Below are 14980 nucleotides of genomic sequence, written 5' to 3' on the forward strand. Positions count from 1 at the left end.
GTATACAGCAATAGGCAGTCAATACAATTAACAATTTTGAAAAAATGGCAAATACAGAGTGAGAAAGGGCAGAAGATTGACAGTGTAAGTAACTGATAGGTAATGTAAGCGCCGTCTTACAACATTAAGAAACAAAGCAAGTGTTACAAGCAACACATAGTCATATATTTTTAATACAATCTTGCAGTTTGTGCTTTTTATTATATTGACTTGATTTCTCATATTAATTTATATGTACACTAAAGTGTTGATATTTGTAGGTCCAATGTTTTAGCTGATGCTCTGAATGACGTTATTCACACTCTTGAATAACATAAGTTTGACTCCCATATTAGTAGTCTGCTTTACATCTTCTTGATTTGTTTTTGAGCTCTCAAATGAAATTGCTGCCCCAGACATTTTGGGTCACAATTATCACAAACAAACTTATGGACCCCTATGTGAAGATTAAATAGTATTCCTTTCTGGTATTCTATATTGTATTCAATCTATCCTATGATATTGAGTCCAACCTGCATGCTAAAGTTTTCATTATACTGAAACATTCTCTTAACAGACTATTTGACTAATTTTCCTCAGATCCTATTCAGCGATTGAGTTTACTCATGGCTAACATGGCAACACGATAGTTTTCCTGCTCTGTGTAGAAACAGCAGAGGCAGAACCAAAGTGCAGGGCAGATTAAACCAGGTTGAAGAGAGAAGCAACGCACACCCGACGTCGGTACTCAGCAGATCTGAGTTTATTAGAACAAGACCAACAAGGAAGCCTACAAACCACAACCACAGCACTCCCATTATGGCCATGACCGTGTGGAAAGCCCTCTGCTTTGATTGGTCAACCCGCTCCCTGTCCCCGCCCACTTCCCCTGGCCCTGGACGAATCAGAACACAGAGAACACGAACGCTACAGAAAGATACCACGATTAAAGAGAAGACCAATGAGCAGGAAGATGGGATATAGGGAACATTAGGTGAGTACAGAACTGCTACACCACCCCACCCGAAGCACAGCAGCCAAACACATACAATGCTGATATTTCGTATCTTGACCCCACCTGACTGTTTCAGCCCCAGGTAGGTGAGCGGGTGAACAACAGCCAGGTATCGCTCCACACAGGTCAGAATGTGAAAGGATATCTCTGCAGGGAAAACCATAGAAGAAACAAAATTCCCCAACTTCATCACCTCAGACTGTCCCATGTATATGCCACAAAAGTAGAATATGGTCCCCAAAGTAGCAATCAGCTCGATAACAGCCAGGTTGTAGGTGATGATGTCGGAGTGGCTGGTTTTTGCAAAGGAGCGCTGCTGCCTCCATCGTTGGTGACCCAGGTAGAGGACGAAGGAGCAGAGAGGGACAATAAGTAAAGACCTTGTGACGATGAAGCCAATGGAGATGACAGATCCTGTGATTGTCTCAGCGCAGTGGTTATAAGTATTGTTGAAGGATGCAGAGGAGTTGGCAGAAACGTTGGTCTGTGCGGTATTGCTTTAATTAAGAAAAGGAAGAGAAGAACAAAAATAAATTAAATGTACATTCAGTTTATTCAACAATTGTTTTTTCCCTTCATAAGGCACGGCAAGGCATGTTTATTTACAGTAAATAGCACAATTCAGACACAAGGCCATTCAAAGTGCTTTACAGGGGCAAGATTAGAATACACAATACACATTAGAAAGCAAATTAATAAAACATTACATTTTATAAGATGATCAAACAGATTCAAAACAGCAGCACATTTTTTTCAGATAAACTTAACTCTCTATTAAACAGTTTGCAGCCGATATATTTGACATAATACATTTGCCTATGGTATTCTTGGTATATTTGGATGGTTTTCTTTTCTATGCAAAATGTTATTAGCTCAGTTCCTCCAGTAGAACATTATTATAGTAAATTATATTGTGTATAAACCTGGACGCAGTGTGATGATTTCCATGGAAAAGCAGAGATTTCAAAATACTAACTAAAAACATAGTTAAAGGACACCCACCTTGTCAGCATGTTTGCTCTCCTGTACGTCCAAACTCACTGACTCCTATTGACTAGTATCTGATCCTAAGAACCCCTCTGTGTGTGTGTGTTTAAAAAAAACCCACACCCTTTTTGCATGCTGTCAAATAATTTAATTGGTGTCACTCTATACTGTAAATCGGGGCAGGCAAATTTTCTTTCCACATTAATCTTCCACATGCAGCTGCATGCAGAGCTCAGGCTCAGCTGCTGATAGGAATCACTGGTAGTGATCTAGTGCTGTGGTGACGTGTAGGGCGGTTGTCCACTGGGTTACAGGGTCGGTGGTTCGATCCCCCGTCTCCCCGCCACATGTCAAAGTGTCCTTGGCTTGGGCAAAGAGACACTGAACCCCAAATTGCTCCTACTAGTTAGCTTGCACCCTGAGTGGTAGCTGCTGCTGCTATCGGTGTATGAAAGTGTGTTCGATTGGGTGAATGTGTACATAACAATGTAAAGCGCTTTGGGTCTGTGAAAAACCATGGAAAAGCAGAATGTAAGTCGAGTCCATTTAACATTTAAGTGTCTTACTCGAGGATGTTTCAGTAAGAGAATGTGAAATTAAATAATTATATGTGTGTGTTTGTGTTAATTTGTGTTTGTGTTAACAGGACACAATTTACAGTTACTCTATTATCCTTTTAGATTAAACTCATGTTCTTAAGACAGTAAAAAAAACAGGGGGGGAGGCTCGTGGTTAAGTGGTTAGGACCCCCCATCCCACCTTAGAAGCTCATTCCTCACTAGCAGACGAGTTAGAATCCAGCCTGGGCCGTTCTCTGCATGTCATTCCCCTCTCTACCCCATTTCATCTCTGTCTCTCCAACCTGTCTAATAATGCATAAAAATGCCCAAAAAAAACCTTAAAAAAACATGAATCACTAGTGGGGCTGAGGTATTTCCATTCATGTGTCTATTAATCATTTCATCCAGCCATTAACTTTAACAGGATTCAAATGACCTGCAAACAGAATCAGGTGTTCATTCAAATTAAACAGAGTCATGCACACTGGTGTACAAACGTTCCAATGACTTATTTGCATTGCTAAAACTGATGTCAGGGAATAGGTTTTATCAGGCAGTTATGTTCATATTTAGGGTTTCTCACCAATGCATGGTGGTGTATATCCTTTAGGCCTTGTAACCATACTAATAATTTTTTTAACATCTCACTTCACCTCAGGCACAGGGAAAGCATGGAAACAGTGCTGGTAGTACCTTTAGCGCTTTTGGAAACAGGATTTGATTCTGGAGAAATACTGGAGCTTTACTATTTAAGCTGTATTTGTCCTTTTACTTTGGTGTAAACTGGTGAAAAGGGTCATGATTTCGGTCATTAAAGACCTATTTCACCGGTGTAAATATTAAGTTCCATTGAACTCTGAGATCCTATGTAGTATGAATGTGCAAAGATTTTAGAAATCGGTTCATCCTAGCCTTAGAAAAGGCAGAAATAGTGTTTTATGGTCTCACTGTCTAACCGTTAGGATTCTCAGTGTTAGGATTAACAGGACAGCTGGGCCAAGGGAAGACTGAGGGAAGAACAACCTAATTTATTATATAATAATAGTGATTTTATAATGATATAACGCTGGTTCCGTATGGGTAAAGTATTCCTTTAATAGTTGCATGTGCTGTATATGTCAGGATCTCAATCACTCAAATACAAAGATATCTTCCAATAACAAATCTTCTCAAACATGAAACCACAACAGCGCCTCCAAAGTAAAACATTTTATTTCAGTGATTATATAAAGCAATAGGCACAATGTACAATGTTGGAAATGGTACATGAAGTGTAAGAAAGAGCAGGAAAGAGCAATGTGGAAAACTTTCATCTAATAGCTCTTCAAATTTGTAACAAGCGATCTACTTATCATGTTTAAACTGGGGTAGGCCTATGATTTCTGATTGGTCAAAGTGAACATGAGCGGTACACTTTGACCAATCAGAGCGAGGCTCTGATTAAATATATATATATATATATATATATATATATATATATATATATATAAATCTGATTCTCTGATGAATTCGAATCTCTATCCCAACTTCTATTTTCTCCCCAAATCATATACCCCAGCTTTAATGCCAACATGATAGTTTTCCTGCTCTATGGAGAAAGATCAGAGGTAAAACCAAACTACTGGGAAGACTAAACCAGTATCCAGATACAAGCAATGCACACCCGACATTGTCAGTGAACAGGTGTGATTTGTACAGAGCAATACAAACACAGAAGCCTACAAGCCACAACCACAGCACTCCCATTATGGCCATGACAGTGTGGAAAGCCCTCTGCTTTGATTGGTCAACCCTCTCCCTTTCACCGCCCACTTCTCCTGGCCCTGGACCAATCAAAACACAGAGAACACGAAGGCTGCAGAAAGATACAATGATTAAGGCAAAGACCAATGAGCATACAAAAATGATAAAAGATTCACTGGATGTATCCAGAATTGTTAGACCAAATCCAAAGCACAGCAGCCAAGCACATGCAATGCTGATATTTCGTATCTTGACCCCACCTGATTGCCTAAGCCCCAGGTAGGTGACGGGGTGAACAACAGCCAGGTATCGCTCTACACAAGTCAGAATATGAATAAACATCTGTCCATAAATACCCCATAAAACCCAATACAACCCCATAAGTGAGAGCTCTCGGAGTCTAGTGTATGTACCACAAATGTAGATTGTGCCCCCGAAAGAGCAGATCTGCTCCATAACAGCCAGGTTGTAGGTGAAGATGTCGGTGTGGCTGGTTGATGCAAAGGAGCGCTGCTGCCTCCATCGTTGGTGACCCAGGTAGAGGACGAAGGAGCAGAGAGGGACGAGGAGGAAGTCCCTTGTGATGAAGAAGCCAATGAAGATTATTGCTGCAGCTCCGTACTCTGTGCAGTCCTTCAAAGTAGAGTTGACTGACTCATCGGTTTGTGTAGAATTGCTTTTATGGAGAAACAGGAGAAAAGAAGTATAAAGTAAATTATTGGAGACAATGGAGGAGCAAGCATTCCATAATGTCATGTTTACCTGCAAAAATTAATTATAGATATCTTTAATTTGAAATGGATAATTCGGTTGGAATTCTAATAAGTTACCACTGCTGATTAAATTTTAAATGTTTAGAAAATTATAAAATAAATTAATGAATTAAAGAGCTTTCCAAATCGCAGCCTACTAGTTACAATGTAAAGCTGACAAATCAGTAATTTACTTTTTACTACTAAGAAGAATTACATTTTATATATCTAGAATTGTATTTATGAGATCACCAATTTAGGTACAATTGTTGATATCAGAAATGTACATTTTGTCTTGTGAGAAAATAAATGAAGACATCTTTGATTAGAATTATAACTATTAAAAAATTTTAATATGTATATTTTGTATTTGAATTGTTTTGAGTCAAAGATCAATCGTTGATATGTATAATGTTCGTAAGGTTGCTGATTAAATGTTAAAAAAGTTCACCATACCTTGTCAGCATGTTTATTTCTTATCGTTCGCTCGTACATCCAAACTCACTGCCGACTTTTCACAAGTATATGACCCTATCACGTACGACTGCCTCTGTATTTGTTTTATTGATGGCACTGACGTGTCAAAGTGACAGACGGCAAAAGGACTGTGGGTTGTATTTGCATGCTGACAAACAAATTATATTGTGCCAATTCATGATGTACATTGTGGAAGGCACTTTCCTAAACTAAGTTTTTAAGGGATCTCAGAGCATATATTCAGCTACTGATGAGAATCATTGGATTTAATATAGTAGAAGTGTCTTACTAGAGGACATATTAGAAGAAAAAAATTTAAATTTGATAATTGGTATGATTCGTGTTTTTTCTTGTTTAAAAATCTGTCACCCAACAGTAATTCATCAATTTAAAATAGTTTATTTTCAATTTGGATTAGAATCAAGACATGAGGAATTCAAATCACTGGTGTTGAGACATTTCCATTCCCATAGATATGATTTATTTGATCTGTTGCCCTGTCTAACAGCATTCAAATGACCTGCAAACAAAGACAGGTGTTCATTCAAATTGTCATGCAGACACCGAGGCTGTGTGTGTACAGACAGCAGTATGTAATTAAATACCTTAACAACGTCTACACAAACACATTGTTAAACAGCAGGTATATTGTCGGCTTTAGAGGGCAACCTGGGAGCTGAACTGGTACAGTGCAAACCATCAAGGCCTAGTCCTTGTCGCAGTGGCCGGGGTTCAATTCCAGCCTGCATGTCTTCCCACTCTCTTCCCTGTTTCCAAATATCTCTCTGTCCCATCCAATACTGTACAATGTATACAGTACATGCAAAATAAAAATCTTAAAAGAAGAAAGCAATGCTAGGTTCTACTGTTAAAAGCATATTGCGCTCGGTAAAGAGATTCATTCATAACGTTTATTTTAACTCTTTACTATGTTGAGGAAGGAACCTAATTTAAAATAGCCAAGTGAGAAGAAAATGAGAAAAAGTTACAGGTGCACAGTGCGAAGAAATTGGACTTTCCAAGTTCAGTTAAGCACATGGGATGTTATCCACTCGTAAGAGCAAGTACAATAAGGGCGCATATTAACAGACAGCAATGATGTTATATAAGCAGGTAAAAGTAATAAGTTATCAATCAAACAGTGTCTATCAGACCTTGCATAGAGAGAGGGCCAGCCAACCCTGTTATATAGCTCACAAAAATTAGTTTTATAACAATCATCTAAAATGCATGAATGGAATCTCGTGCAACTGACAATATTTCCTATAAGCGATATGCATTATCACAGAGGAAACTAGTTATATTGGCAAATGTGTTGATTCGTATATAAGCTTTTTGCTACATGCATTCAGTTAATGGTGCAGAAAATATAAAACAAACTCTCTGCATTGCTATTCTTTTCAGCAAACTACTGAATGTGTTTGCAAAGTACCCATGCCATGTACACAGACCGGTTATTAAAGAAGCCTTCGATAAAATCACAGGTTGCAACATTAGTTCACAATAGACTTTTGTTCAGATTCTCTATAAATCATCACAGGAGCCTCAGGGGACATGATGGCGGTGAGATCAATGATAAGGTAAACCAGTTGAGACTCATTCCAGGTTGGGTGAAAGGTGTCGCATAAGGACATTTCTGCAGGTGCATTGAAGCTGTTGCATAGTAGAGTCATATGTTTCAGACACGATCAAAAACAGCACAGTCTTTGACATCAATATTTCTATTGGTATTTATCATAGATAATATTCATCGTTAATTTTTTTTCACATTTATGTAACACAGAAGCTAAATTAATTCCTACTAATCCTTCATTATGGGAAAGTGGTAGACCTAATTGCAATTATTGTGCAGTATTATAGTGTTTGAATATAGAATAGCATTTATATATAAAGTGTTTAAATCTGAATTCAGTCACATTTTAAAGGCCTACTTCACCGGTTTGAATATGAAGGTGCATTGAATTCTGAGATCCCATGTAGTATAAATGTGCAAAAAAAATTAAATTGGTTCATCCTAGCCTGAGAAAAGGCAGAAAGAGTGTTTTTTTTAACCCTATATTAATCTTACTGTGACATCACAGTAAGATAAATATAGGGTTAAAAAAAAATTACTTTGTAAATATTACTGTGATGTCACAGTAGGAGAAATCACAGTAATATTTACAAAGTAAGGTTTTTTTTTTAACCCTATATTTATCTTACTGTGATGTCACAGTAAGATTAATATAGGGTTAAAAAAACACTCTTTCTGTCTTTTCTCAGGCTAGGATGAACCAATTTAATTTTTTTTTGCACATTTATACTACATAGGATCTCAGAATTCAATACACCTTCATATTCAAACCGGTGAAGTAGGCCTTTAAGTTTAATTGCTTTACAAGGTCACAAAAAACCTGGCATGACATGTTGACTCGTGCCTGCTTGCACGTTCATCTATAACTGTACCTGGCATTACGCCCATGTCCGTTAAAACAAGTATTTATAACCAACCTGCTGTCTTGTTTGACACAGCACAGGTGCCATCCTTGTGCACGGATACATGCAACACCTTAGAGAGAAGGACACACCTAATAGCTAAGATGGATCTACGTCAGGCAAAATGGAATTTATGTGAGTATTTCATTGCAAGTTTGGGTATCTTTATGAATTAAGCAAAGTCTGACAGTATAATGTTTGCACATAGAGCATATTTCCTGTTGTTAGTTCCTTGATTTGTATACCAAAAAAAGGTTGATGATTGAAACCCACTAAACAATTTTCTAGTTCTGCTTTACAGCATGCCGTATTCAAGTGTGCAGTTTGGATTGCATCACTCTATGTTGAAGTTAGCTGGACATGGCAGATATACATTTTACACAATGGCTTATTAGTTAATCATTTGGCCTTGACCAAAGAAACACCTGCCAATATTTTTTGGATAGTATAGTGTCTCTGAATGTTACGCAAGCGACACAGCCAGTTGCACAACTAGCCTTTCGCTCTTTAAGACTCTAAAACACTTCTTCAATTTGGCAACTATGTTTCAGGAAAAGTTTCCTGAACCAGATATACTCAGAATCAATAAAGATGGAAAGTATTCTGAGAAAAGTTAAGAATTTGCATGTATCTGTGTGTGTTTCCAGTTGCAGTCTGTGTCTCTGTCAGTGTATTGCTGTTCACAATGTACCTGAGCCATTCTGCTGCTGACAGTGTAAAGGACCATCTGGCTGTGTGTCTTGAGGACCAAGACTACGATGTACTGCTAGAGACTGCCAAGTCTGGCCTCCCACTTATAAACACACCTCATCATGTTGTTATTGTTGGAGCTGGCATGGCTGGACTCACAGCTGCAAAGTTACTGCAAGATGCAGGACACAAGGTACATTTTCACGGGTAATTGTATAGAATAAGTGTCCCTTTTTATAGTGACACTGAATTATATTATAGGTATACTAATTTTAGTTGTAGTATAATAAGTATAAGTATCAGTAGCAGCAAGTATAGATGTACATGCAGGAACAATAAGTAGCTGGCCTATATACAGTATAGCTATATAAGTAGTACCAGCAGGAAAAGCAAGAGCCGTTCTAATTGTAGCAAATCAAATGCATTTTACACAATTTCTTTCTCTTTATATTTACCTGTTATAACAAGGTGACCATATTAGAGTCCAGTGGTCGAGTTGGAGGACGAGTGGAGACCTACAGGAATGACAAAGAGGGCTGGTATGCTGAACTGGGAGCCATGAGGATCCCAAGTTTTCACAAGTGAGTATATATATTTTTTCGATATTACTTACATGTAAACAACGTGGATATTTAAATCACTAAAATTTCAAAACTGATGTAGGGATGTGACATGTGCCATCATTCAATGTCTTGCATGTACATAAGTGTCTATGGGATCTTTAATTACTATCATGAGTCGCTGCAGGCACAAGCTAACTATTCCACAATCACCTCACCTGTCAACAGAATCGTGCTCTGGTTTGCTGAACAGCTTAATGTCAAACTGAACAAATTCATCATGGATGACCCAAACACCTTCTACCTGGTTAATGGTTTGAAAAAGAAGACGCACATGGTACAAGAAAACCCTGATGTCCTGGAATACAATGTGTCAAGAAGTGAGAAAGGGAAGTCACCTGACGAACTGATAGAACATGCTTTGAAGGAGGTACGTAGGACAGGTTTTAAAGTTGAAGCAGGATGTGTTTGAAAAGTTGGTTATTAGAAGATTAGACGTTAAACAAAGCCACAGTTGAGAGAATTGTCCAGGCTGCATATTAGTAACTTTAAGTAAGTTAGCAGGTGTACAAATGGCAGCATGTAAGATTAAACATCTTTATCAGACAATCGCCAAAGTAATTATGATTCACCCTCTAGTGACAGAGATCCTGTATCAACTTGCATGTAAATTAAATAATTCACTCTGGACGAAAATGTTGTATTGAACACAGCAACCAGCTTTGCTGTAGGGCAGCTTCAATTGACTTTATTGCTTTGTTTGTGGGCCCCACCCTCCAACAGCCTGCGGTTGGTCTTTTGTGTTCATGATTTATGATATACTGTAAAGGTATCAAAGCTCAGTTTGTGACTATTCATGGTAACAGCATTGGCTCATTAGATGATTCAATTGACGAACATGAAAGTGACTGTTTCTTTTTCTTTTTTGTAGGTGAGACAATACGTTGCGGCTCATGGCTGCAAGGATGCTCTGATAAAATATGACCATTTCTCTGTCAAGGTAAAACCCTGTGAACTTATGCATGGGATGTAGTAAAATGGCTATATATTTTCTTGAGTAAATGTATAAAGTGAATCTGTATTGATATTCAAGTGCATTGCAAAAAGTGCATTTCCATATCTAATTCAATCAAATGATTAATGAAGTTAAAAAGATGTGAAAATGGAAAATATTTATAAGTGAATTTGTGTCAATTCATTTTAAGCCTTTGTTATTTAACAGGAGTATCTAAAAGAAAAAGGAAATCTGAGTTCAGAGGCATTGAGGATGATTGGAGACCTGCTGAATGAACAAAGCCTGATGTTCACAGCGCTGAGTGAGATGGTCTATCAGCAAAATGACATCAATGACGACATTACGTGAGATCCTACATCCAACACATTCACCTCTAAAAAGTTGAAAAAAAATGTTTTATGCAAAATAAAACCAGAAAAAAATATGGAAATCAAACTGAAATCATGAAATGCCTGGGGATAAGCTGTTCATTTCTAAAGGAGACCTTAATCATTTTAATCATAAGTGTCAGAACTGGCAACAGACAAATGCATATAAACATATTGCAAAGTCACCCTGTAATAGGGATATTTCTTTTTCTTTTTCTTATTAAGGTACTTTGAAGTGACTGGTGGATCGGACCTTCTCCCGGAAGCTTTCCGCAATATCCTCCATGACCCTATTCTGCTCAACTCCAAGGTCAAACGCATCAGCCAGTCAGATAAGGGTGTAGTTGTATCGTATCAGACAGGCCAACAGTCTTCTTTGATCGACCTGACAGCTGACGTCGTCCTGGTAACAACCACAACCAGAGCAGCTCTTTTCATGGATTTTGATCCACCTCTCTCCCACAAAAAGATGTACGCCCTGAGGGGGGTCCACTATGAAAGTTCCACTAAAATCATCCTCACCTTTAGAGAAAAGTTCTGGGAGAGGGACGGCATACAAGGAGGGAAGAGTATTACAGACGGACCCTCTCGATACATCTACTACCCCAGCCACAGTTTCCCAGCAAATAAGACCATTGGCGTCCTCCTGGCTTCTTACACCTGGTCTGATGACTCCCTCCTCTTCTTAGGGGCAAGTGACGAAGACCTGAAAGAGCTGGCTCTGAAGGATTTGGCAAAAATCCACGGGGAACATGTCAAATCACTTTGCACAGGGGTTATAGTGAAGAGGTGGATGATGGATCCTCACAGCTTTGGCGCCTTTGCTCTCTTCACCCCTTACCAACATTTAGAGTATTCTAGGGAGCTCTTCAGAAGAGAAGGCAGGGTGCACTTTGCTGGTGAACACGCAGCCTTTCCTCACGCTTGGATCGAGACATCTATGAAATCTGCAATCAGGGCTTCTACTAACATCAACAAAGAGGTGCACGATGAGTCAGCTAGATCTGAACAAAGAGACGAGCTTTAGAGTCTTAAATTTAGCACTTTTGCTTGGTGATTGCTTCGCTTTTTCTTGGTACTGTTGGTCATTGGGATGCTTTGTCAGCCACGCAACTTTAGTTGTAAAGAAAAATGCTTTATTGTGCTGGTATAAGAATCTCCATCATGACTGCCCCTTAAAAAAGTAATACTGCACATTGTTAAGTGTGTCAAACCCTCTATGAGCTATATCGACTTCAAGTCTTGATTTATATGCATTACAGTACCCAACCTTTTTTAATTGACCTGACCTTTTCAATAACTTAACAATAAAACTTATGTATTTTTTACTTGTGAGTGTAGTTTCAGGTGTGAGGGCAATAACTGTTATCATCATGTATTTGTATCGGTAGGGTCATATATTTGTTGGACAGTGTTTGAGTTGTTGGGAAACTAAATACAAGTAAACTCATTATAAAAGAGTTTGGCCTGGAGTGGGATTGGAACTCCCTCCTGTGTGTGTTAACAGCACCGACAATGAACAGTGCAAGTGTTATGAGAAACAACTGGAAAAGGTTGAGATGTTATGGGGAAGGAAGGATAGGACAGTAAAAAGAAAAAGTTGGGGGAAAACATTTACACCCACCCTGTGTTGTCAACAGTTTGTTTGTTAATTCTGGGTATTATAAAAACTGAGAAGAGGCTGTATTTTCTTCAGTCATGTCTGTGAACGCTGGTTGCTCTTGCTATCAAGAAATAAAGATCAAATAAGAATCAGATTATTGTGTCATCTAGTATTTTTATTTTTTTTTAACTCTCATCTAGAGAAATTGATATTTCAGTGTCTACAACTGAGGTGTCACAGGATTTAATTTAAATTCTTGGAATGCACAAATTGGTCATTCAGGAACTTCTGGGGCTCACTCCTTCAAGGCCTACAAACATTCTTGATTTAATTAATTTCTGTTGGGTTCAGGAGGTGTGTGTTATTGGTGTGTATTTTCTTTTGAAACATTGTTCAGTAAGACCCTAGATTCCTGGCAGTCATTCTCGTCAGCTGACCCTGAGCTCTGAGCTGCATTTGGAAGTTAATGGGTAAAGAAAATTTGCCTGCCACCATTAACAGTATAGAGTGACACCAATGCAATAGTTTGACAGTATGCAAATAGGCAGAAAGTCCTGCAGCTGTCTGTCATTTACATATGGGCAACCTTAATGCAAACACAAACAGGTATTCACATACTGTATGTTAGGATTAGATACTCATACATATGTGTCAGTGATTGTGAATTTACAGAACAACCAACATGCTGACAAGGTGGGTGTCATTTAACTACTTCATAGTCTTCAGTTAATATTTTTAAGTATCCATTTTTCAATGGATTTTCACCAAATATTGTGTCAACATTTATAAAAAAATGATCACTTATTGTTATAATTTTCAACTGGCCAGGGACTCAAGTTGGGGACAAATAAGATACTATTTCATCAACTTTTCATCTAATTTTGTTTGAACAAGCTTTAATAATTTCTTCAACTCTCAAGATATTGTTTGTCAAGTGAATCAAAGACTTCTCCCAGTTTAATAGTTAACTTTAATGTAAAATCAAATTCCCACACGACATTATTAAGACTTTATGAAATGCATTGTCTACCAGAAGAGGGAAAAAAATATGAAGAGTTATTAATGATTAATTTAAAAATACATATTTGATGGGTCAACTTTACTGAGTGAAATATTTTACATTTTAGGTCAAAATTATTAAATAGCATGGGGCTCTCAGTTGGCTCACCAGAGAGAGCATGTATCAGTTAGGCTATATACTCTCTAAAATCAAGCATAAAAAACTGCCATACAAAAAAAAAATAAGTATGTCGACAACTGCCTACGAAATGTGCCCATATAGCCAGAAACTCCTCATGCTATGACAACAAATCATTTATTTTGTTTAAGATCCAATGCATCTGGTTAAACAATAATATAATAATGATATATTACAAAATATTGTTATAGCAAGATGTGTTTATAATAATTGTGTATTTTGCCAGATGGTCTTTGTAAATAAGAATCTGTTTTTAATAACCTGCTTGGTTAAATAAAGGAAAATAAATAGAATAATAAAATAAAATAATGACTTTCAATCAATGTAGCCTATATTTCTTTAATTTCAATTTTCTCATTTAAAGAGAAACTAAGCACATCTTTATTTTGGTATGTTGGCAACAATGGGCTGTCATACTTAAGCATATAATGACTGCAGGGGTCAGATTTTTCAGTAATTAAATACGTTTGTCTCATTGTCTGTTCATTTATTTTGTTACTCTTTTCTCTTTTACTCCATGAAAAAATACCAGACAAACCAATGTGTCCATCAACTCCTCTTCATCCTCCATTAATGCTATTTACCACTGCTCAGACTCTAAAACGGGGTCTTTTAGCGGCATTATATTCAACGCCACCCGGTCTTTCCTCCTCGTCCCTCTCTGCTCCTTCGTCCTCTACCTGGGTTACCAACGATGGAGGCAGCAGCGATCCTTCTCAACAACCAGCCACACCGACATCATCACCTACAACATGGCTGTTATGGAGCTCATCTCTACTTTAGGGAGCATATTCTACTTTTGTGGCCTAATAACTGAAATGCCAGAGCTAAGTCATGCGGGGTTGCAAGAAACATTGGACTTTACCAGAAAATTTAACAATTTTCACATTTAAATATTTGAACCAAAGTGATGAGAAACCATGTTCCTTCATTATGGGGGATATGTCTCTATACTACAAAACCTATGAGAATTGGTCCATCCAACTGTGAGTCACATAGTGAAGTTTATGGGAGAAAGTTATCGACATTTACTCCAGGAACTCTTTTTTGGGACTCTCTTGGGCTGAAATCAGTTACTTGCAGATGCAGAAAAAATGTCAACAGAATTGGGTTCATTTGTCATTTTAAATGTTATTAGAAAGTCAAATTGCGGTACACACCATTAAAATCCAAGTTTTTTATTAATGCTTTTCGAATAATTAATTGTAGGCATTACAAATTAAAATGTCATAAATATTTTCATTTGCTACATATGTCAGGATCTTTAACTGTTTTACAGATAAATCAGTCAGGATACAAACATTGTCAGAACACACACAGATATCTTTGAGAAAATAATGCTGTCATTGCATTTACACTAACACATGTTGTGAGGATGTGTTTCATTGTCAGTTTGCATCATGAGAAAAACAACAATATATATTTACTCTTTACATTTCCTCAAATTGATATGTATTGTTTTGGACATCCATCTTAAGGTACGGGTCAGTTTCTTACATAGTCACTTGCCTGCTCTTTCTCTTTCTCTGTATTTACAATTTGTCTGTTCACTGGTATG

At 37.7% G+C, this 14980-nt stretch overlaps 1 protein-coding gene across 1 annotated transcript; it reads left to right on the forward strand.

Moving 5' to 3' along the window:
- The first annotated feature begins 8016 nt into the window (after positions 1 to 8016).
- On the forward strand, positions 8017 to 12378 carry LOC307269555 (L-amino-acid oxidase-like). Its single transcript, XM_080052535.1, has 7 exons — positions 8017 to 8123; positions 8636 to 8871; positions 9147 to 9259; positions 9467 to 9668; positions 10170 to 10238; positions 10461 to 10597; positions 10847 to 12378. Exons 1-7 carry the CDS (start codon positions 8093 to 8095, stop codon positions 11646 to 11648), a joined length of 1590 nt encoding a protein of 529 aa, XP_079908661.1. The 5' UTR covers positions 8017 to 8092; the 3' UTR covers positions 11649 to 12378.
- Positions 12379 to 14980: the final 2602 nt, after the last annotated feature.

This window comes from Ammodytes marinus (assembly GCF_949987685.1).
Source record: "Ammodytes marinus genome assembly, chromosome: 23".
Taxonomy (NCBI): domain Eukaryota; kingdom Metazoa; phylum Chordata; class Actinopteri; order Uranoscopiformes; family Ammodytidae; genus Ammodytes; species Ammodytes marinus.

Coding starts and splice junctions, on each gene's coding strand:
- LOC307269555 (XM_080052535.1), top strand. CDS start 8,093: ATGGATCTACGTCAGGCAAAATGGAATTTAT. Junction 8,872..9,146: donor TGCAAGATGCAGGACACAAG/GTACATTTTCAC, acceptor TGTTATAACAAG/GTGACCATATTAGAGTCCAG. Junction 10,239..10,460: donor ATGACCATTTCTCTGTCAAG/GTAAAACCCTGT, acceptor GTTATTTAACAG/GAGTATCTAAAAGAAAAAGG.